A 22,182-nucleotide genomic window follows, 5' to 3' on the forward strand; every position below is an offset into this window, starting at 1 on the left:
GATCAGGAAGGCCAGCTCAGCACAGGGCTGGCGTCACGCCCTGCCTCTGGGACAGCCCTGGGGGGCGGTGCCAGGCTTCCCCTCCCAGCTCCTTCCTTGGGGCGTGAGCCCACAACCCTGCCTCCTCTTCTGTTCTTTGCAGGGTCTACCAGTCTTGACCTCAGTGGGGACAGACAGCAAACCAGAGGCTGTTAGGATCCCGGGGGCTGCCACAACTCCCAGAGAACTGAGGGCCACAGCAGGCAGGAAACATTGGCTCCACACAGCTCGGGGCCGGGCTGGGACCAGAACCCTGAGGCCTCCGAGGCCAACCATCTTTCCACTGTGCTCTGGGGATGAGGTCCTTGAGGGCATGAGGAATGGGAACTGTGTGACCTGGACTGCCTTGCAGTTTAGTGGTTCTCCCTGCAGGAGGGCACAGTGACCCACCTTGACCTAATTTCTGAGCTAGGAATACAGCTTGGATTGTTAATGAGGTGCCTGGGAGCCATGCACACGTCTCTAACAGCTCGGCCAGTGCAGGTGCTTCCAAATGCTGCTCATCAGGCAGCCTGGTCCCAGGGAGGAGTTTTCATCCACCAAGCCTGCTATTGGATAGCAGGTGCAGCAGACAGCAGTCCCGCCACGACGCACGCAGTGCCCATGGAGACCCAACGCTGCCCGCTACGGCCCTAGGGGATGCCGACGATTGACCGTGGGACACACGCGCAAGCAGCAGGAGCGCGTGGCCTCGGCGCAGGGGAGCTTCATCTGCCCAGGAGCTGCCTGGCCGGCGGGGAGCGCCCAGGAGGTCGCAGAACGGGGTCCAGTCGCGAGCCCAGGACGCAGGTAGGCGCCGAGCGGCTACCGAACGGACGCCGCGGCGCCAGACGGACGCACGGGCGCGTCGAGGGCCGAACAGCCGGGCACAGGCCGGGCAGAAGCGCGGGCCGGGTGCCCCAAGAGGAGGCGCTCACCCCGTCTGCTGAGCGGGAAGGCGGGGCGCAGGGGCGGGGCGTCCCCGCCCCCCAGGTCAGCGCCCTTGGCCGCCCGAGCGTTGTTGGTTTCGGGTTGTCAGGCAGCGGTGGCGCAGGAGGGGCTGCGAGGAGCCCCTGACGGCGGAGACCCGGGCGCTGGGGGTGCGGCCCGGCCATGCTCGGAGTGACAGCCTGAGTCCCTTCACCAGCCGCAAGCATGAAGGACAACCGGGACTCCAAGGACCAGCAGCTCATGGTGAGGCCCCTTCAGCCTCCTGCTCCTCTTCCTCCTTCTCTGCTTGCCCCTCTGCCGCCTCCACCGTCCCCAGAACCCGACTGCCTCGGTCAGCCTCCAGCACCCCTCCACTCGGTGGACACACAAGGACCATTGTCTGGCGCCGCTCAGGGGCACCCTTCCCTATGCCCAGAGCGTAGAGGCGAGAAGGTGCCCTAGCCCGGTTCCCACGTGTTCAGCGCCCCGGGATGCCATCCTCAAAAGCCTGTGCAGCCTCTGGGGGAGTCAGAACCACCTCCATGCAGAGCAGCCAGGCCAGGGTGGGATTGAACTGTCCTGGCAGAGAGGGAAAGTAGACATTACCTGGGAACATGGAGGATACCTGCCTTGGGGGCGGGTCAAATGAGTTGGGCATCACCCATAGCGAGACCGGAGCCCCCAAGTCCCCACTCTGGCCTGCAATACAGAGCTATGTGGACCAGAACCCTCATCCTCTGAGAAGGGCTACAGGTGGACTGTGACAGCTGAGGTCACGGAGATGGGTGGGGTGCTAAAGATGGGCTTCTGCCTATGAGCAATGTGGGGACAGCCCCAAGGCCATGGATACACCTGGGTGGGTGTCTCCCTGTCTGCTGCAGTCCATTTTCTTTCCCCAAGTCTGGGGCTGAGCTTCCGCTGCGGGCAGGTGCCTCGTGATGTAACTGGAGGATAATGTTACCCCAACGCCTGCACCTCCTCCTGCGAGGAAAGCTTGGGCCCCAGCTGCCAAGCAAACCCTCTCGGGCAGCTTCAAAACTGTCTCTGAAAATGGTTGTCTTGGCATTGGAGATGAGCCCTTGCTCCCTCCCTGACCCCCACATCCCAGGTGGCGCTGAGGGGCTGGCCATTCTCTCGTCCTGAGGAGTTCAGTTAAGGAAGCTCTCATAAGGATCAGATGGATCTTGAAGGGAGGGCCCCAAACACCTAGCAGGTGCTTCCCTTTGTTCAGCAGAAGCCACTCCCTCCCACCAGCACTGTGCGCCGTGCCCTGTTCTCTGGGGAGACCCACCCACAGGCTAGGACGGGCCCTTGGTGGCTGTGTCCTCAGGGTGGGGCTGGGGGCATGGGTAAGATGACAAAGGGAAGCCCTGCCCCATGCTGAGTGCCAGGCCCTGCGCCTTCTGTGCATCGCACACACGCACACACACTGCTTCCCTGTGGGCTCTGCCGTCAGGCCCAGGGGAGCCGCAGGTGTCTAATTCGGGCGTGTGACGGATGCAGCTGCGGAGCGGACAGTCCTGCCCCCGGGGAGACGCATGCACCTGCTGCCCAGGTGGCAGCCTTGACTCAGAGTTTTCCTTAGGATCCAGGAGGACCCAGGGGTTTGCCTGGGGGTGGGGGACCCCAAACCCTCTCCTCCCTCTCTTTGTGCCCTTCCATGGCTCAGGGCTTCTAATCCCAGGGATCTGTCCTACCCTTTCAGGTGGCGCTCCGGGTCCGGCCCATCAGCGTGGCAGAGCTGGAGGAAGGGGCCACTCTCATTGCCCATAAGGTGGATGAGCAGGTAGGTGAGGCTGCAGGGCAGATGTCTGCTCATGTGGCCTGCAGGCACAAAGGGCCTTGAGGTCCTCCTGTTACTCGCGGAACTATTGGTTATGCCGCTGGTGAGATCAGTAAGGAAGCCAAGGACCCTTCTCCAAGAGGCTCCCCTACCCTATTCTGGAAGGACGGAGAGCTTCTGTAGCCTGATGGGCCTGGGCTTCATTTTCCTACCTGACTATGTCTGCTGGCTTGAGAGCACGTGGGTGGAGAGCTGAGTGCAGCTCCAGGGCGTCCGTGTCGGGTGGTGATGTCCTTACATCTTGGTCCTTGTGTCGTGATGAGGAGCTAGGCAGCGCCCACAAGGCGGCATCCAGCAAGCGGGCACAGCAGTTCACACAGGTAAACCAAGTTTGCGAGTTTGCAGTTCACACAGCTGTGAGGAAATTCAGGGAGCCTGCGGTTCTGAAAAAGGAGGCTTAACCTTGACCTAGCCCTGGAGCTTGGGGAAGGGGTGTTTGAGTTGAAAGGTGTGTGTTAAAGAAGAGGCTATTAAGAGCGTATGCAAAGGTCCTGTGGTGAGAAGGGCTATAATGCCGTCAAACAGCCCAGAAAAGGAGGGGCAGGAGGCGTATGATGCGTCAGGAGCCACCCGAGCTGTGCCACCGGGCCATGTTCACCCAACCAGGCAGACCAACAAGGAAGCAGGGGATGGGGGGGCATGGGCAGACTCGGTGCCCAGGTGGGAGCGTCATTGGAAGCCCAACCCTGGCCCTTCACCTCCTCTCTGTGGTCATGCTGCTGCTGACACCTCCTAAGCACCTGTGCTTGTGGTCATGATGGGATGCGCTGGTGGGTCCGAGAAGCCCATGGCATCACATAACGCAGACGAAGGCAGGAGCCAGCGCCGCAGCTCAGAGCCCAAGACCGTGATGGGTACATGGGAGGCAAGTGGCACAGCCTCTGGGGCCCGCCCCTGGTCCTGGAAGCGGTACCCACTTGGACCTCCTGCTTCAGCCAGGAAGGCAGGGCTGTAGGCGTAGTACAGCCGTGAGACCCTCCCCTCCTGATTCCTCTTCCCCGACTCCCTCTCCATCCAGGACCTCGGGCAAGGCAGGGCTGACCTGGGCAGGCACAGTGCAGATGGAAGGAATGCTCTCAAGCAGCTAGTGCCAGCTGGTGGGGCCAGGGGTGCTTCCAGAACCTCCTCTGACTGGGGGCAAGCAGTCACAGCACCTCCTTAGTGGCTCTAGGTGGCCTCATGTTTGTACCTGCACCTGTTCAAGACTCAAGTTCCCCAGGCTGTAGAACTGACTGACCGGGCCAGGCTACGCCCTGTTTGTCCAACACCTCCCTAGGCTATGAAGTCCTCACACTGGGACAATGGTGTCTCTTGCTGCAGCTGGCTCCCTGCCGTTGTGGGGGCTGATAAATATTAACTGATGCTGATGGAAATGCTCGTTGGCTGCGCTTAGCCCTGGGGTGCCCACGCAGGCAAACACTGTCCCTTCTGTGCCCGGAGTTGGGCACTCCTGGGTCAGCAGCAGTCAGTGCTCTGCATGCCAACCCTGTCCCCTGCGGCCTGGCCCAGCCCTCCTGCTTGGCACCTGCAGTTGGGGAGTAGCCGCAGAAATGTCAGGCTAGGAACCTCCTGGAAACCAACTGTCCCTCTGACAAAGAAGGCCCTGGTAACGAGGAGATGCCAACGCACACATTTAGGAGGCGAAGCAGTCAGTTCCAGTGCCTCCACCCAGCCCTAGCAGGCACCCTCTCTGCTGACGTCTGAGGCTCATCCACAGCCCTGGCCCAAGGGAGGCTTTGGCTCTGGCCTGGGTCAGTCCCTCTGGGGGGGTTGGACCAGCCAGGCAGTGGGGGACCTGCTGCTGCCTGAGGCCTGGAGGCCCAGGATCTGTGAGGAGGAGCAGGGCCCTTCCCCAGGATGTCATCGCATTGGGGTCACTTTCTTGCCAAGGTATAACTGGGCTCCAGAGGCCTCTGCAGTGCCCTGCCTGCAGGATGGGTTGGGAGGTCCACTTGCTGTGCCTCCCTGCTCCCCGAGTGCCCCCTCGTGGTCCCAGGAGCTCCCCAGCAGCACAGCCCCAAGGTCGTTGCCCAAGGTCCTGAGCCCACTGCCCAGGGTTCAGCACCTTGGTGGTTGGGAGGGAGGTGGGCATGGCCATGGCCCGGGGTCAGTGAGTGCAGGAAGGGTCCTTGGGTTTCTGTTATCTGTGGCTTGAGCTCGGTAAGGAAAGTGCTGGGACAGCCAGGTTAGAAATCCTGTGTTTCAACGGGGGTAGTAGAGGGTGCCACTCCCGGGGGGCAAAGCCTGCTTGGGACAAGGGGCCGGTGTGTCTGGACCCTGGAGAAGTTAGGATTAGGGTTTTGGATGTGTGAAGAGGATGCCCAGCTGCCTTGATGACCCGAGGTTCCATTCCAGAGAGGGACTAGTGCCTCTTGTGTGATGGTCCTGGTGGGCTCTGGCATGCATGGTGCTGAGTGCCCTGCCTGAATGGCACGGCTTTATTTAGGGGTTCATGGGGATGGTGCATGGTGCCTGAGGTGAGTCAAGCTTTGTTCCTCCCACCATCCCTGGTGGCAACTTTTCTGTGTGTTCCCGGGAGATTCTGAGAGGAGCTTGGGGTCTGGAGTGGGTTGAAACCCTGAAAGCAAGGCAGCCAGCTGGGGTGGGGTGGGGGTGGCAGCCTAGGAAGCTGGGGGCAAAAGCTCCAGAACAAAGAACCACCCTCCCCCCACCCCAAGTCCATTGACCCACCCCCTGGCTCGCCTGCAGTGTTTATCTGAAAGATTTAAGTCAACGGACAATGCAGACAATGCATTTAATCCCCTAATTAGCAGGTGTCTGCTCACAACCTATGTTGCTGGGTCCTACAGAGCCAGGTGAGGGTACAGCATGCAGGGCTGGGAGGGAGGGCAGGGGTGGGGGAGAGGAGAGGAGCAGGATGGGTGGGTCACCTAGCACACGGAGCTGGACAGGGCAATGGGGACAGAAAGGACCAAGCAGCACAAGACCGCCCTGGACTGACTCCCCAGAGCGCAAGCCTTGCTTGCCCGGGCGGTGCCCTCCCTGGACACGGCCAGGACCCTCCCTTGGCTCTTGGTTTCCTTACAACCAGATCAGAACCTATTGCACCCACACTGATAACTGCAGAGAGAATTAGAATCTATGTGCTGGGCTGCAGTGAAAGATGGAGAGAGAGAAAGGTGACAGGTGCCAAGTGTCAAGGACAATGGGGACAGCAGCCAGCCTGCCTGCCTACTCGGGGCCAGCAGGGTGGGGCTCTCTGCCCACCTGCCATTGTGTGGGTGGATGTGATGGGGCACGACAGGGAGTTTCTACCTCCCCCTGGCCTTTCTCCCTGCCTTTTCCACTTACCCAGGACAACATCCCAGGCAAACACTACACTACTTTTCACCTCCTGCACCCACACCACAAGCTATGGAGAGGATGACCGGAGGCTGTGGAAGGGAAATGTGGCTAGGACACAAAGGTTCTTGTGCTGAACTGTGTATAAAAGTCAGGTACCTGTTAAAGATGCTGATGGTGGTCCACTCCCCTAGGGATTCTGCACCCAGGGATTTGAGTGGTGCCTGTGACCTGCACCTGGTGAAGACATCAGCAGGCATCGAGAGAGATACAGCTCTCAGCTGTCTCCTAGGCTATGTCTCCAACTGCCCCATGGCTTGGTATCCTGAGTCCTAGAGTCCATGGGGGACCTGAGCAGGACATCAATCAGATGTAGGTCCATCACAGCTGGGCCATTGTGGCTTTATGAACTCAGCAGGCTCCATTTTGGCCTTCTCTGTCCAACCAGTATTAAAGTTTCCTTTTTTTAAAAAAATCTATATATCCATCTCTGTATTTATCTGTATATAGAGAGATATATAACATACATATATAAAAGGTAGAGTTACAGAAACAGATGAAGAGAATGAGAGAGAAGTCTTCCATCTGCTGGTTCACCTAGGACCTTCATTTGGGTCTCCCACAAGGGTGGCAGGGGCCCAAGCTTTTGGTCTATGCTCTGCTATTTTTTCGAGGCTGTTAGTAGAGAGCTGGATTGGAAGTGGAACAGCTGGGACTCAAACCAGCGCCCAGAGGGGATGCCACTGTTGCAGATGGTAGCTTAATCCCTTATGCCACAATGCCGGCTTCCAAATCATCCTTCTTAATGAAAAGAATAAAAATATAAAGCAAAGGCCAGAATACCCAGCTGAAAGTAAGTTTCTGTTTTACTGTATTTTGTTTTCACCCATGGAAGTAGAGGATGCTGGGTTCTGTGTGCTGCCCTGGGGTTAAGCCCAGGGCTGGATTCTCTGCTGCCACATTCTGTGTCGGAGGGCCTGGGTTTAATCCCCACCTCTGGTCCCGATGCCAGCTTCCTAGGAGACCATGGTGATGGCTCATCCACTTCCTGGCTCACCCACTTCCTGGCTCCCAGTTTCAACCAATCCTGTTCCTCTGTCCGGTGCAGGCTTTTGGGGAGTGAATCAGTACACGGGAGTTCTCTCAGATTCTCTCGGTTAGATGAAGCACCATGACTTGGAGGTGCTGTGGGCTAATTCCTGCCGTGCTTTCCAGTATTTCTCACTTAAGAGATGTTAGCAAGGGCCTGGCCCCTCATGGGTCACAGCTGATGGATCAGACCCCCTCTGCCTGCCCTGAGTCCCCCACCATCCCCTTACCCTACAGGATCTTGGGTTTCCAAGCTCAGATACCTTAGAAGGTCTTGAACCATAGCTCACAATCAGCCGAGGAAGGCCAAAGAGGCTGAGAATGGAGGCTGCACAGGGGGAGGCAGAGCCAGGAGACCTGAAGTTGCTGGGCCTGCAGGGGCAGGGCTGTGCTGTGAGGCTGCTTCCTCTCTGTTCCTGGCCCTGTCCCCCAGCTTCTGGCCAGCCCTGTGTGTCATGGGGTAGGACACATAGACGCCTCCAAGAGGCAGGTGCCCAGGGCTTGAGTGTGTACAGCCTGGGGTTGTAAGAATGGTGCCCATATGCAGCCCACCTGTTTAGGGCTAGGTGAGAGGCCAGCTGAAGCCCTCTGCCCTGGACTCCGGGACACTCCCATCTCCCTGTGGCAGGTGCAACCTGCCTCAGGTGGTATGTTATTTTTACAAGGCTGTTGTGATGCAGTGCCACATGCAGGGTGGCTGGGCAGTCCAACATTTCCCGTTTCTACAGGCCAGAAGTTGGGTCAACGCAGGACATGCAGTAGGCCTATCTCCTTGGCTTGTAGAGGCCACCTTGGCCCTGGCTCTGCTTCAGCTTTGCTCTAGCATCTTGCGCCTACATTTCCCCACATTCCCTGGTGCTCATATTGGATTGCAGACTTAACTAACTACATCTGCCAAGACATCATTTCCAAATAAAGACTGGCTTGAAGGGTACCAGGGTTAGAACTTAGGCATGTAAATGGAACATAATTCAACTCCTAACAGGTGGGCACTCCCATAGCCAGGCAGCTGCTGAGAGAGGCAGCCGGTGGGCAGGATGGGCTCTGGACCTAAGCATCTCTGAGCACAATTGGCTGTGTATTTCACAGAGTGGCCCTGAGAAATCCCTTAACCACTCTGCTTCCTCTCCCTCTGCCCAGCAAGGTTGGGAGTGTCTCTCCTGAAATGATCAAATCCCTTGAGCAAATGCAGCCAAACCTTGGCCTAATGCCTGGTGCACACAACGCCCCCATCAGTAACACCTTTATTCCACCAATGTCCCCTGGGGCCTCTGCTGTGTACAGGTTAGGCTGACCTTTAGAAGTTCCGAGGTGGTGTTGGCGGGGGTGGGTTGGGCAGCAGGTGCTCATAGCGGGGGGTGGAGGCCCAGCCCTGCCTGCCTCAGTGGATGGATGCACACATAAGAATCCTGGCTAGGGGGTAGAATGGGAAACTCCAGGGCTTCCTGACTTAGCTCTGTCGTCTGAGCTGAGGACCAGCACCCACAGCACCCCCACCCTGTGCCTCTAGAAGGTTCTCTAGCCCCATCTCTCCGCACACTGTTTAGGACACAATGCCAGAGCTAGCTCTTCTGGGAAGCTTTCCTCTTCCAGCAGGGTTGGCTCCAGACCGCTCATCGGTGTGGCTCTTAAAGTGAGATGGACAGGTCAAGACAGGACCCTGGCCTTGGTTTGGCTGTCTCCTTGGGGTCCTTGTTCAGTACCTGGCACAGGGAAGGAAGCTCAGATGTGTTGGACTTGTCCAGATACCTGGCCAAGCAACACAAGGGCTCCACTGTGTGTCAGGGTGGACAGCTATGGGGGTGATGGTCTTGGGGTGGGGATTGGCTGGAGCTGGGGCCCAGGATGATGGATTTGCACAAAGCCTTCTCTGAATGGGGACTTGTGGTGGCTGTGCTGGCAGTGGGCTGATGTGGGTAGAGAAACCAGATGCTCAGGATGCCAGGAACTTGGCAGTGCCCAGAGGTCATGTGAAGGTCATTGGTAGGGGATGGGAGTCAGTGCCTCCTAGCAGTGAGGGCCCCCAAATGGTGCCCCTCAGGCTACTGGCTCTGTCCGCTCCACAGGGGCACAGCCCCACTCCCACCCACAGGGGCATTGCTTCCTCCTCACCGCAGACACACCCAGGTGAAAGCTGGCACGGCTGGGGAGGTTTCTGTTGTATTCCTTGGGGACTCAGAGCCAGGTTTTATCTTCAATTGGCTCTGAAACTTGAGCATGTTGCTGGCTTCAGGGCCTGGGGCAGAGACAGGATCCTAAAAGAGGTTTCCAGGCACTAAGGCCTGATGGGATGGGTAGGGAAGTGGGGGTATGAGGGGGCAGGCACCCAGCTCTGAGCTCACTGTGGCCACAGCCTTGGGACACCTAGGAGAAGGCTGAAGCCAGTGGTCTTCCTCATTTACTACATAGGGTGCTACCCCCAGTCGACCCGGAGGTGCCCCTCTAGCCAGCCAGCACCCCTCCAAGGCTGCCCTCTGAGTGGATACGAGTCTCCCCCAGGCTGTAGGGGCTGGGGGGCTGCCTCTTCCCCACCCTCCCTCCTCTGTGGAGAATCCCCAAAGAGGGCTGGCTGGATCCTGAAGTTTGAGGCCAGTTTTGCACAGGTGTGTGCCCTGCCCAGGAGGAGGGGACCCCCTAAACCCTTGGGGGTGGGCCTAGAGGGACCCCACAAATGTTCCAGATCCATGACTTTGGTGGCTTCTGGGCCCTCCTCTGCCCCCTCCCAGCGTCACACCCCACGCCTTGTCTGATCCCAGGCTCCTTTAGAGAATGTCGCTGGCCCAGGTCCGCCCTGTTGATATAGGCAGGGAGTGGATCCATTGTCCCTGCTCCCTTGGGTCCCCTCCTTGGTGCCTCGCCTTCCAGCAGGACTCAGTTTACTTCCTTGCACTGTATCTCAGCCCTTTGTGGGGGGGGGGGGTAAAGTGCACAGAGGGTACCAGAACCCACTCAGATCACAGAAAACCCACCCTCACCCCTCGAAGCCCCTTGGGGTACTAGGAGCCTGGCCTGTCCCTGCCATTCCCCAGTAATACTCCAGTCTGGAACCAATGAATTGAAATTAAGGGGGCCCACTGCTATGAAACCTGGGAGGAGGCAGCTGCCTATGCCCCCTCTCCAACACAGCCCCCCCCACCTCCCACTAGCAGAGAAAGGACTGGTAAGGTGCCCTGTCTGGCACAGGTGCCTGTCTGGCACTCCCTGAAGTGCCACGGCCCCAGGGGAGTGCCTGAACCTCATTAGGAGATTGCACAGTGTGGCTGGCTTTCCCTGGGGTGTCTGGCAGGAGCCGGGCGCTGCCTGGTAGAGCAGCAGCACCTGACCGTGCAGCAACCCTCAAGGGCCACCTCCAGGGAGCAGGGCAGTGAAGCCAGAGGTGGGGTAAGGGGGCGGATGGCCTGCCTGCTGTGCTCCCTCTCAGCCCCTTGAAAGAAGAAAGAACCCGCAGTCCTGGTTATGCCCTGTGACCATGCACACGTTGTCACCTACAGGAACCTTCACAGCCTTGAAGGCAGCGGTCCTGCTGCCTTTGTGACACAGCAGGAGACCGGGGCTCTTGGGCAGGGCAGCACTTGGGCAGGGCCACTTGCTAGTAAGGGGCAACATGGGTTCTCAGAGCCACCATCAGGCTCTTCTCCTGCTTTGCCCTCTGCCCCCAAACTCAAACTGTCCCAACCATGTGTCTTTGAACAACTTCATATTCCCCGCCTGAGTCCAGGATGCCCTGACAAGGAGCCAGCCCCTTCCCCTCATCTCCTCCCAAAGACCAAGACAAGCCTCAGCACATCTGAGACCTGGGGCAAGTGGAACAGCTTGGAGATGGTTCTACAAAATGGGTTCCGCTGGTCACCCTCAGAACAGGGTCAGAACCTGGCGGGGTCTCCTGTGTTGCCACAGTCACACCTCTGTCTCCACAGCCTCCCCTGCTCTGTGGGAAGGGATCACAAGTGGTGACAGAGTGATCCATGTCCACTCCAGGCCTCCAACCTGGGATCTCCCAGCTTCTCCCTCTGCTCCCAGTTCAGGTTCTTGGCTGCTGAGAGCCAGCGATGAGGATACCCCCAAGTCCAATTGCCAGCTGCTCCTTGCTATGTCCACCTGCTGGCTGAGGGCTGGGTGCCATGGGGAGAATGAGGAAGAGGAGGCAGTGTTCCAGATGCTACATGGCTATAGAAAGACAGTTAAAGGTCTGGGGGCTTTGAACCCACACCCTGATGTTGAACCCTGATTCCTTCACCTGCTAGCCTATGACTTGAGAAAGGAAGCTCCTGCCCCAAAGGCTGTACCTTGTCTAGGCGTTTGTGCTTGCTTTAGAGCCTGGGCCCCGGGCCAGGGTCTTCTTCAAACCCTGAGTCCATTGTCTATAAAATGGGAGTAGGCAGTGGTGCCAGAACCTGGGGCTGCAGGCGGGCTCTGGATGCAATGTACAAAGGCAGGTCCTGACCTAGAAGAAGCAGTTTGGAAATGCCAGCTGTTGCTCCTGCTGTGCCCATGCAGGGCAAGGCAGTGGGGAGGAGGAGTTGCAGTTTAGGGAAGGGGTCCCTGGACCTGGGGCTCCCTGGGGTCCTCAGTTTCTTGGAATTGTGCCAGCCCTTCAGGGCTGCACTGAGTTGTGTGGGACGTGTCTCCTCTGGGCATCCAGGGCCACATGGCTGGTCCTGGCTCCTGGAGAGCTGCTGAGGGACAGCAGAAGGACCCCAGCAGGTCCTGGCTAGGGAGAGGCCAGAGCCTACACTGTCTGCTCACTACTGGGGCTGACCTGGCTTGGTTCTGGCATGCCACACTGCAGCCTCAGTTCTCCCTGGGGGCTTTGCAGATGGTGGTCCTGATGGATCCCATGGAGGACCCCGACGACATCCTGCGGGCACATCGCTCCCGGGAGAAGTCCTACCTGTTTGATGTGGCCTTCGACTTCACTGCCACCCAGGTGTGCCCATCTCTACTCTTTGCCAGGGAGGGGCCTGACAATGATCCCTACCCTGCTTCCACCACATGCTCAAGGATCCACTCTCCCGGGCGTTTTCCATTCCTGAAGCTTGCATGTGCCTGTATACTGCGTGTGCCCACCACTCTCCTGCATGCACACACTTGGATCAATACCACACTACCCTCCCTGACCCAACATGGGAGTCCCCACCCAGAGCAGGGCAGGGCTGGCCCCTGCTGGAGCCAGAGCAAGAACCTGAGGCCATGTGGTGCCGGGAACCCAGCTTGGGGTGCTCTCAGTGGGGCTGGCACCCTCCCAGGGATTCCATCCCACCCACCTCCACAATGCTCCCGCAGCACATGCAGTGCGTCTTCGGAGCTTTGGGTGGAAACGGCCAGCTGTGAGGGGAGCTGTCTCAGATGTCCTCAGCTCTCACCAATCCCCGCCAAAGGGTGTAATCAGACATCCCCTCCCCGACTCTCTGCCCCCACTTTGCACAGGCCCACGGTGTGGGGCTGGTGGAGGGGGCTCCAGGGACAGAAAGTTCTTCCCCTGGGGACTGAATGTGCCTGTGGGTGCCTGTGCTCTGCCCCACTTGTGGTCCAGGCTGTGATTCCTTCCTCTCCCTCCCCCTCCTGCTGGCAGGAGATGGTGTACCAGGCCACCACCAAGAGCCTCATTGAAGGTGTCATCTCAGGGTACAACGCCACGGTCTTTGCCTACGGCCCCACAGGTGAGGGGAAGCCCAGGCCAGGCAAGGACTGCAATGTCCCTCTGTCCCTGTCCCTCTTCTGGGACCAGTTCCCCCCTACCCATGGCCCCATTCAAAAACTCAACCAGGGATGTGGCTGCTCCTGACCCCACCCAGGTTCCTGCAGCCTCTGAGAGCTGACCTTGAGCCAGGGAAGCCGTCCATGCCCCCCGCCACCCCGGGAGGGCCTGGCCTTGAGAACAGAGCTGGATCTGCCCAGAACCCCAGCCCACGAGGTCCCCTCTCCCGGCCCCTCCCTGCCCTGCCCAGGCTGTGGGAAAACCTACACCATGCTGGGCACTGATCGTGAGCCCGGCATCTACGTTCGCACCCTCAACGACCTCTTCCGTGCCATTGAGGAGACCAGCAACGACATGGAATATGAAGTGTCCATGTCCTACCTGGAGGTGAGCCCTGCCCTTCTCCTCCCCAAGGTACATGGCACAGGGTGCTGCTCCCCTGGGGACCTGCCTGGGCCAGGTCAGTCTCAGAGAGAGGTGAGCCCACCAGGCTACTCACACACAGCAAGCACAGCTCTGCTCACTGGGCCAACACACTCCACTAGCTACTACCAGGCAGTGATGGGCATGGGGGCCAGTGGACTGTGCTCCATCTCCTGGATGGCAGTATGGGAAGGGCAGTGAGGTGGAGCTGGTCGCAGCTGCCTGGCCAGTGCGTGTGGTGACTATCCAGCCCACAAGACTCAATCTAGGGGTGGGGTGCCCCAGTAAAAGGAGCCTGAGGGTTGCCTAGCAATGAGCAGATCTCCCTACCTGACCAAGGCATTTGGCTGTTGGACAAATCTGCCAGGGCCTGGCTTGTCTGCAGAGGGAGATGCTTGGTTTCAAAGCCACTATGGGTGCTGGTGTTTGTGACATAGCAACCTAAACCTTTACCTGTGACTCCAGCATCCTATATGGACACCAGGTTCAGTCCTAGCTGCTCTACTTCCCAGTCAGCTCCCTGCTAATGTGCCTGGGAAAGCAGCAAAGGATGGCCTATGTGTTAGGGCCTCTATACCCACATGAGAGACCCAGAGGAAGCACCTGGCCCCCCTGGTCTCCTACAAAGGAAGGGGCTTGCCCCTCTCACCCCCACTGGGGCCGTTCTGGGAGGAGTCTGAGGCTCAGAAAGTGGGAACTCGTGTGTCCTTGCTCAGGAGGTTGGGGACCGGGGCCTTAGATGCCCATGAATGCCTTCTCCACATCTCCCCTCCTGGCCTTATCAGATCTACAATGAGGTGATCCGGGACCTGCTGAACCCCACCCTGGGCTACCTGGAGCTGAGGGAGGACTCCAAAGGGGTGATCCAGGTGGCTGGCATCACCGAAGTCTCCACCATCAATGCCAAAGAGGCAAGTCTCGTGTGCCAGCCAGAGGCTGTGGAAAGAGGGCAGGGCGGGTGAGTATGGAGCCAGGGAGCCGCCACCTGCTCCAACACGGAGACCCAGAGAGATGGCAAAACCACAGCTGCTCACCAGGGCTGGCCCATTTACCCAGAGATCCTCCTCCTCTGGAGCTGGTACACTCTGCCAGCCCCTCTTCTTCCCCAGAGCTGCCTCCTCTCTGCAGCAGCACCCCCACGGGGTCCCCAAGACCCACCCCTCCTGCTTCCCGCCATCCAGATTATGCAACTGCTGATGAAGGGCAACCGGCAGCGGACACAGGAACCCACGGCCGCCAACCAGACGTCATCACGCTCCCACGCCGTGCTGCAGGTGGCCGTGCGCCAGCGCAGCCGGGTCAAGGACATCCTGCAGGAGGTGCGGCAGGGCCGCCTCTTCATGATCGACCTGGCTGGCTCAGAGCGCGCCTCCCAGGTGAGCCACCCCTCCCGACACACACACATGTGCACGTGTGTACACACAAGCACATACACACAACACTAATTTTTGTTCTCTCACACTTGCCCACTTACAACCCACATAATTTCTATGCTTTCTCACACACATATGCACCCACCCGCATATCCGCACACACACACCCATTCATTGCTGTATTGCACACATACACACCTACAGATGTATACACATATACAAATTCATTTCTGTGCCCTCACACACATGTGTACATCTGTTTGTTTCTGTCTCGCACACACATATGCATGCTTTCCTTCCTCCTTGAAGCCACACAGCCCTCTGGTCCTGGGGAAGCCTCCTTGGGAACACTGTGTCCCTTACTTGCCCAGGGGAACCACAACAACCCCAGGCAGAGGGTGGACGAGGTTTGCTCTTGATGCATTTCAAGGCCCGAGGGGGACAGCAGGGCTCACGGCCTGGGTGTGGGCGGGGTGGCAGGGGTGTAGCCCATGGTGTGGCTCTCTGTTCACACATAGACCCAGAACCGTGGGCAGCGCATGAAAGAGGGAGCACACATCAACCGCTCGCTGCTGGCCCTGGGCAACTGCATCAACGCACTGAGCGACAAGAGCAGCAACAAGTACATCAACTACCGTGACAGCAAGCTCACCCGGCTCCTGAAGGTAGCTACTGCTGCTGGCCCCAAAGTGCATGCAGCCCACCGGTGGGGCTGACGGGCTGAACAAAGCAAAACATGAAGGCTGGGCTCTGCAAACCTCAGAGAAACAGCCAACTTGGCTGTGCTCCCCAGCTAGCTGCAAACCAGAGTCCCCTTAAAGAGAGGGCACTGAGGCCCAGCGGGGGCTGTAGAGCTTACAGGAGGACCCAGGGCTGGGACTGGCTGTAGCTGGGACTCCTTCCCCTCTGCCTCCCCTGTTTTTTGCACCATGGGATGCTGTGCAGCCAGACCTGTGTGACGTGTGTGTGCATGAGTGTGTGTGTGTGAAGGAGAGAAGGAAGGCCGAGGGCAGGCAGAGAGGGGACACACACACAGCCACGAAGCAGCATGGCTGGGGATGCAGTCTCCAGCTGACCACAGCCTACCGCATCCAGGACTCCCTGGGTGGAAACAGCCGCACAGTAATGATTGCCCACATCAGTCCAGCCAGCAGCGCCTTTGAGGAGTCCCGGAACACCCTGACCTACGCCGGCCGGGCCAAGAACATCAAGACCAGGGTGAGGACCCCAGCGTAGCTTCTGGCCACCTGGAAGGAGGCAGCTGCCCTGGGCTGGCCTTGTTCCCTCATCAGATGTCACCCTGGGCCCCTGCTCGGCTGCCCCTCTTTGTCTCCTTGCTGGGCTGCCCCCTGCCTCGGCCCTTCTGTCCTCAGAGCCTGGTTGGGTCTTTGCATTCTCAAAGCAGCTCACTGTGGCTCAGTCCCCAGTGGAGGAATGGAGGCGACGCTACACTGAGCGCATGCTCGTGGCCCTTTAACACAGAAGGGCATCTGGGCGTCACCATTAGACAGGGGTCATCACTTCCCCATTTTACTGGGACAGTGAGGCTGAAGGGTTCGATGTGACTTCCCAGGAATGGACTGCGACCAGTCTGTGCGGTTCCAAGTCCACATTCCCACCTCTCTGGGAACCACATCTGGAGACCCTGCAGTCACTGTGTGTGTGGCTCATCGGGGGAGAGTGGACAGTTTTGCATGACTTCCCTAGGGTGTTATAAAGGGCAGGGAGATGGTGCCAGCAGCAGGTACTGCAGCAAGTCAGTGAATGGGGAGACTGTGATGTGACCCTGAAGGATGGGGAGAACATTCCAGAACATTCTGGAAGGATGGGAGGAAGAAAGATGCAGATTCCTAGTGGGAAGATGATGCATATGGAGGACAAGGCAGAGAATAATGTAGTTCATGGGCTAGAAAGTTCATGTGATTAAAAAAATAAAGCATGATATAGCAGTGGGCAACCATACCAGGCAGAGGGATGGAGGCATCGCCCTAAGCAGTAGGGAGTTACTGGAGGTTATGGAGCCTGGGCAGCAGCAAGGGTCCAGCAGAGGGATGGAGAGGGGAGCGGTGGTAGTGGGGCTGGAGGCCGAGGTGACCTTGGCTGTCATCCAGAAAACTTGAGACATAGTGGGGAAGAAGGAGGGAAACAGGCCACCCCCCAAATCTGGGGTGACTCTGTGCCCACGGCCCTGTCTCTGTGCTCCCTGCAGGTGAAGCAGAACCTGCTCAATGTTTCCTACCACATTGCTCAGTATACCAGCATCATCGCCGACCTGAGGGGTGAGATCCAGCGGCTCAAGTGCAAGATCGACCAGCAGGCCGGACGGGGCCAGGCCCGGGGCCGGCAGGAGAAGGCTGACATCCGCCACATCCAAGGTGTGCGCCGGGGTCTCGGCAGCTTCCCCTCTCCCCACACCCACCCCAGGTGGTCTCACAGCACCCCAGGTTTCCACGCAGACACCTGCTGTGGCCTTAGGCCACATTCCCTCAGCTGCTCTGAGACTTCCTGCCCTGGCTCTAAAATGGGGTCTTGATTTCTGCTTGAGAAAGCTGGCAGGAAGATTAGGTGGGGTCCCCCGGGGGCTGCACAGCAAGGCTGCAGGGATGCCCATTACTAACTGACACAAAGGCTAAGGGCAAGGCAAGCCCAGCTCCTGCAGAGCTGCCAGAGCCCTTGCCTGCACAGCAGCCTGCAGGTGCAAGGTGGGAGTGTGCTTACGGGGTGAGCTACTCCTCCAAGAGGAAGTAGTTACACAGGAAGTGGGAACTGCGGTTTGGGAAAGAAACTGAGGATGTTTCCTGGCCTAAGCCTTCCTCTCCCCACGGTCCCACCCCCAACCCATTGGGCAGCCGAGGTCCAGCTACACGGTGGGCAGGGCGAGCAGGTGGAGATGGGCCAGCTGCGGGAGCAGCTGGTCAGCGCTTTCCAGGAGCAGATGGACGTACGGAGACACCTGCTGGAGCTGGAGAACCACGCCATGGAAGTCCAGATTGACACGTCCCGCCACCTGCTCACCATCGCTGGGTATGCACACCCCGCCCCTGTCCCACAAAGCAACCAGGAGTATGGCTGCTCAGCGTGCCCATTCCCCACACCGGCCTGAATGCTGTGTCTTCTCTGGGTGGGGCCGTGGCAGCTGGGAGCATGAGAAGTCGCGCAGAGCCCTCAAGTGGCGGGAGGAACAGAGGAAGGAATCCTACACTAAGGACGACAGTGAGAAGGACTCGGATCCCGGGGAGGACCAGCCAGACCTGCTGGAGCCCCCTGAGGTGGCCTCGGCCCGTGAGAGCATCGCCGCCCTCGTGGGCGAGCAGAAGAAGCTGCGGGAGCAAAAGGTGCACAGGGCGTGGGGCTTCAAGAGAGGAAGTGTGAGGAGCTGGGGGTCAGAAGGGCAGGGGGACCTGGCCATTCAGGCCACAATTCCTGGCGACCTTGCTAAGTGCTTTATGCTCTATGGGCCTTACTTCCTCATCTGTAAAATGGGTCCACTCACAGGACAGTCCTCATGAGGTTGTTGAGAGTAAATAAATGACCAGGTGCTCAAAAAAAAAAAAAAAAAGGTAGTTGATATTATGACCGGCAGCTAATATTTTAGGTCGGGTTTTATGGGTGACATATCTTTGCCTTCTGTTAGGGAGGCCTGAGTCCTTAGGGTGTCTGGGCTCCGGGGTGGTGCATGGGGGCCAGAGCGCCTGGGATAGTATGCCCACAGGGGCACCTGGGTGCAAGGCCCAAGGTAGAACTGAAAGGGTTGGTCTCCACGTGGAATCCCAGCCTGGTGGGGGGCGGCACACGCAAGCCCGGCTGCTGCTTGGCGCTGATGTGGTCCGTCTTCCTGCCCGCAGCTGGCGCTGGAGCAGCGCTGTCGGGAGCTGCGCGCTCGGGGCCGGCGCCTGGAGGAGACGCTGCCACGGCGCATCGGCTCCGAGGAGCAGCGCGAGGTGCTCAGCCTGCTGTGCCGCGTGCACGAGCTCGAGGTGGAAAACACCGAGATGCAGTCGCACGCGCTGCTCCGCGATGGCGCGCTCCGCCACCGCCGCGAGGCTGTGCGACGCCTGGAGCAGCACCGCAGCCTATGCGATGAAATCATCCAGGGCCAGCGGCAGGTCATCGAAGGTAGGGCCTTCTGCCGCACTCCTGCGGCTGCGCCAGCGCCGGCCGCCTGCGGGCACGCGCTGAGCCCTCTCTCTCCCCAGCAGACTACAACCTGACGGTGCCCCAGCACCTGGAGGAGCTCTACGAAGTATACCTGCGGGAGCTGGAGGAGGGCAGCCTGGAGCGGGCCACCATCCTGGACCGCGTGGCCTCCAGGGCCCTGCAGGTGAGCACCTGCATGGGCCTGCCATGTGCGCATGTGTCAAGGAAGCGGCTGCCCTCCCAGGCCATGCCTGCAAGCAGCTGGGATGGGAATGGATCCAGGTTGGCAGGCACTGCAGGTCATTGGGTCCTTGTCCTTGTGATGGTACCTGGCCTGGGGCTAATTCTGATTGTCCTCACCCACCCCCATTTCTCCATCCCAGGATAGCTCCTTACCCAAAATCACCACCGCGGGAACCACGCTGACCCCGGACTCTGACCCTGAGAGTGTGAAAGGGCTGAGCTGTGAGACCCGGCGCTGGCAAAGCAGCACCCTCCCTCCCCTGGGCACCGACAGGTGAGATGGGGACCACTTCTTGCCACTCCTTCCTGCCGTGGTCCCTGCTGCCACCTGGCCCAGGATGGCAGCCCAAGATCAGATCAGACTGAGCAGGACTATAGGGAAGGAGATAGTGCAGGCTTGGAGCCAGGGCCACTTCTCCCCTGGTGTTGGGTGGTGGGACTGCCTTAGCAGCAGCCCGGTCACCAGGCAACCCCTCCTCTTCTGCCCACCCCCTAGTGAAGCACACCGCATCTTCAAGGCCAGTCCCCGGGCCTGGCAGGCCAAGACGTCCTCCGTGCCCACCCCTCCTCCCATCCAGATCAGCAACCTGGTGAGCCAGGAGGTGAGCTCAGAGTGCACCCCAGCCCTCAGCCAGGCTATATTGCCAGGGGTGGGGGGACGCAGCAGGGGAGCCTCCACCCTTGGGCTGGAGCTGCCCCAGGCTCTTCCACACTCTGGTCCTTCTCTCCCAACGAGGCCTTCACCCGGCAGGGCCCCACCCAGGACAGCCGCATCGACTCCTCCCCCGAGAGCAGCGAGAACCTGTCAGAGATACCCTTGTCCCACAGAGGTGGGTATGCCCACCCTGCCCCCCTCTGCCTGGCATCTCCCACACTGCTCAGATCTTCCAGCCTGGAGCCCTCTCATGCTCCCTTCTGCTCACTGCACCTGCATGTTGGGTGCTGGTACCTGCAGGATTGGACACCTGCTCTGGCACACTGGTGCCATTAGGCATGGCTTGTGGCATCACCTCTCCCTCTCCAGTGTAACCATTGTGAGCAGATAAGACAGAAGCCATGTACCTTGGGTATTGCAGGCTGAACCTATTGTGTCTCCCGATCCTCACCAGAAGCCTGTGAGGAGGGATTGGTTTTGCTATCCCTGGTTTATGGCAGCAACATGCCCTTGCAAAGCTGAGGGTGCTGGTGGCTTGTTCGGGCTTCTGCCCATCTCTGCCATAGCAGAGGATAGCGTATTGGCAGTGGATGCCCCGTTGGACCCCTGTCCATATCCCCCTATCCTCTCCTCTCCAGCAGAGAAAAAGGAAATCCTGACTGGTACCAAGTGCATCTCAGAGGAGGCCGCCCGGCGCCGCTCGCGGGCTCTGGGCACAAAGGGGCGCCTCCTGGTGGTGCCCACCCTGGAACGCAGCAGCCTGTCCCTGTGCTCGCTGAGCGAGTCCGAGGAGGTGCGGTCCCCAGCTTGCAAGCGGCCCCCCAGCCCCACACTGCAGCACGCAGCCAGCGAGGACAACCTCTCCAGCAGCACGGGCGAGACCCCGGCCCGGGCGGGCAGGCACTGTGGGGAACAGGCTGAGCCCTGGCTGCGCGGTCAGAAGAAAAGCCTGGGCAAGAAGAGGGAGGAGTCGTTGGAGGCCAAGAGGAGGAAGCGGAGGTCCAGGTCCTTCGAGGTCACGGGACAAGGGGTAAGGTGCCCAGCAGGGCGTGGGGCACTAGGAGCCCTTTGGCTGTAGCAAGAGCTCTGGTCTTGGCAGGGGGCAGGTCCCTGTATAGCTTTCAACCTGACCTCATTTTTCTCCAACCTGTACAGCTCTCTCACCCCAAGACACATCTCCCTGGACCCCGCCCCACAGAAGGTGTCTCAGACCCCAGGCTGCCAGGATGCTGCGGGCACCTGGCCCCCAGCTTCCGGCATCTGGGAAAGGTCATGTTGCCTTTGGCCAAAGTCAAACTCCCTCCAGGCCAGAGCACGGGTCAGTACTGGGAAAGTAAGCTGTGTCTAGGCTGGGGTAGAGGCGGCTGGCCTCCTGGAGCCATGGCCCCCAAGTGGGCGCTCCTAAATGCTGGTCCTTTTTGCAGCAGGCCCCAGGGAGTCCTCTCCACTGACTGTGCACCCAGCAGGAATGTCCCGACGAGCTGCTCGTGGGCCACGCCTGCCCCATGGCACCAGCATCCACGGCAAAGATGGACGCCTCTGGCATAACTGAGAGAGGGCCCTGCTGGAACCGGCTCTCCTGTCCGCAAGGCTGAACGGAGTGCAACAGGACACAGGAGATGGAGGCTTTGGCATGTGGCGGTGACCTGGAAGGAGCCCTGGGGCTCTCGAGGCCCAGGAATTGCAAGGCGTCTGTCCGGCCTCACCCACTTCCATGTATTCAGTGCCACCAGGGATGGGTGGGAGGGAGCCCTGGGGGCGTGGCCTGCCCGCTCCAGGGGGACGCTGTTGCCAAACCCTTCCCAGACACATGGCCGGGTTCAGCCGGGAGGGCAGAGTTGGCGTCAGTGAGCAAGGCTCCCAGGGCCCACGCTTGGAAGCAAGGCTATCCTGGGTGAACAGGGCAGGGGTCAGGATGGGGAGGGCACCTGCTTTTGCTACTTGACAGTGACTTTTTATACCCCCTTCCTTTTTAACAATAAAATCTCATTGGAGGCGAGACCTTGTATGGAATGAGAGGGCTGACCTGTGACCAACACAGCTGCAACCAGCTCCCTCCCCATCCCTCACCTTCTCCTGGCTGGCTGCCCAGCGATCCACCTACAAACCCCAGGGGACCTCATCACGGTGGGCCGGTGGGCCGGCTGACCCCAGAAGTGGGAAGCTGGGAATGGCACCTGTAAGCCCCAAGCGTCAAAGGGAGAAAATTCCAGCCAGCGGCCACTTGGGTGCCCAGGCCCGACAGCTGCCCTACCCATTTGGCTGTCCCTACTTGCCCTGCTCCATGTCCTGGCCCTCCCCCAGGTGGTTCCAACATCCCCTCTGCTCTCTGAGCATGGATTTATTCAGCACCAAGGGCAGGGCCTTCAAGTCAGCAGCAAAATGGGTCTGGTCTCTCCCTCCCGACTCACACCGCCTCCACCCCACTCCAACGCGCCAGCACCTGGCCATTCCGAGGTGGCTCGTGGTC

General features: G+C 59.4%; 1 protein-coding gene across 1 annotated transcript; it reads left to right on the forward strand.

The window, feature by feature from the left end:
* The first annotated feature begins 1,086 nt into the window (after positions 1–1,086).
* On the forward strand, positions 1,087–21,286 carry KIF19 (kinesin family member 19). The gene is made up of 20 exons (XM_040989411.1): positions 1,087–1,212; positions 2,654–2,734; positions 12,000–12,110; positions 12,756–12,843; positions 13,132–13,268; positions 14,090–14,215; positions 14,486–14,680; positions 15,196–15,342; positions 15,773–15,895; positions 16,887–17,052; positions 17,527–17,701; positions 17,814–18,012; positions 18,523–18,793; positions 18,877–18,998; positions 19,198–19,331; positions 19,554–19,659; positions 19,809–19,887; positions 20,354–20,742; positions 20,868–21,030; positions 21,140–21,286. Exons 1-20 carry the CDS (start codon positions 1,174–1,176, stop codon positions 21,262–21,264), a joined length of 2,976 nt encoding a protein of 991 aa, XP_040845345.1. The 5' UTR covers positions 1,087–1,173; the 3' UTR covers positions 21,265–21,286.
* Positions 21,287–22,182: the final 896 nt, after the last annotated feature.

The sequence above is a fragment of the Ochotona curzoniae genome, unplaced genomic scaffold, assembly GCF_017591425.1.
Source record: "Ochotona curzoniae isolate NIBS_2020 unplaced genomic scaffold, NIBS_Ocur_1.0 contig_523, whole genome shotgun sequence".
Classification (NCBI taxonomy): Eukaryota; Metazoa; Chordata; class Mammalia; order Lagomorpha; family Ochotonidae; genus Ochotona; species Ochotona curzoniae.

Coding starts and splice junctions, on each gene's coding strand:
- KIF19 (XM_040989411.1), top strand. CDS start 1,174: ATGAAGGACAACCGGGACTCCAAGGACCAGCAGCTCATG. Junction 13,269..14,089: donor TGTCCATGTCCTACCTGGAG/GTGAGCCCTGCC, acceptor TGGCCTTATCAG/ATCTACAATGAGGTGATCCG. Junction 15,896..16,886: donor CCAAGAACATCAAGACCAGG/GTGAGGACCCCA, acceptor TGCTCCCTGCAG/GTGAAGCAGAACCTGCTCAA.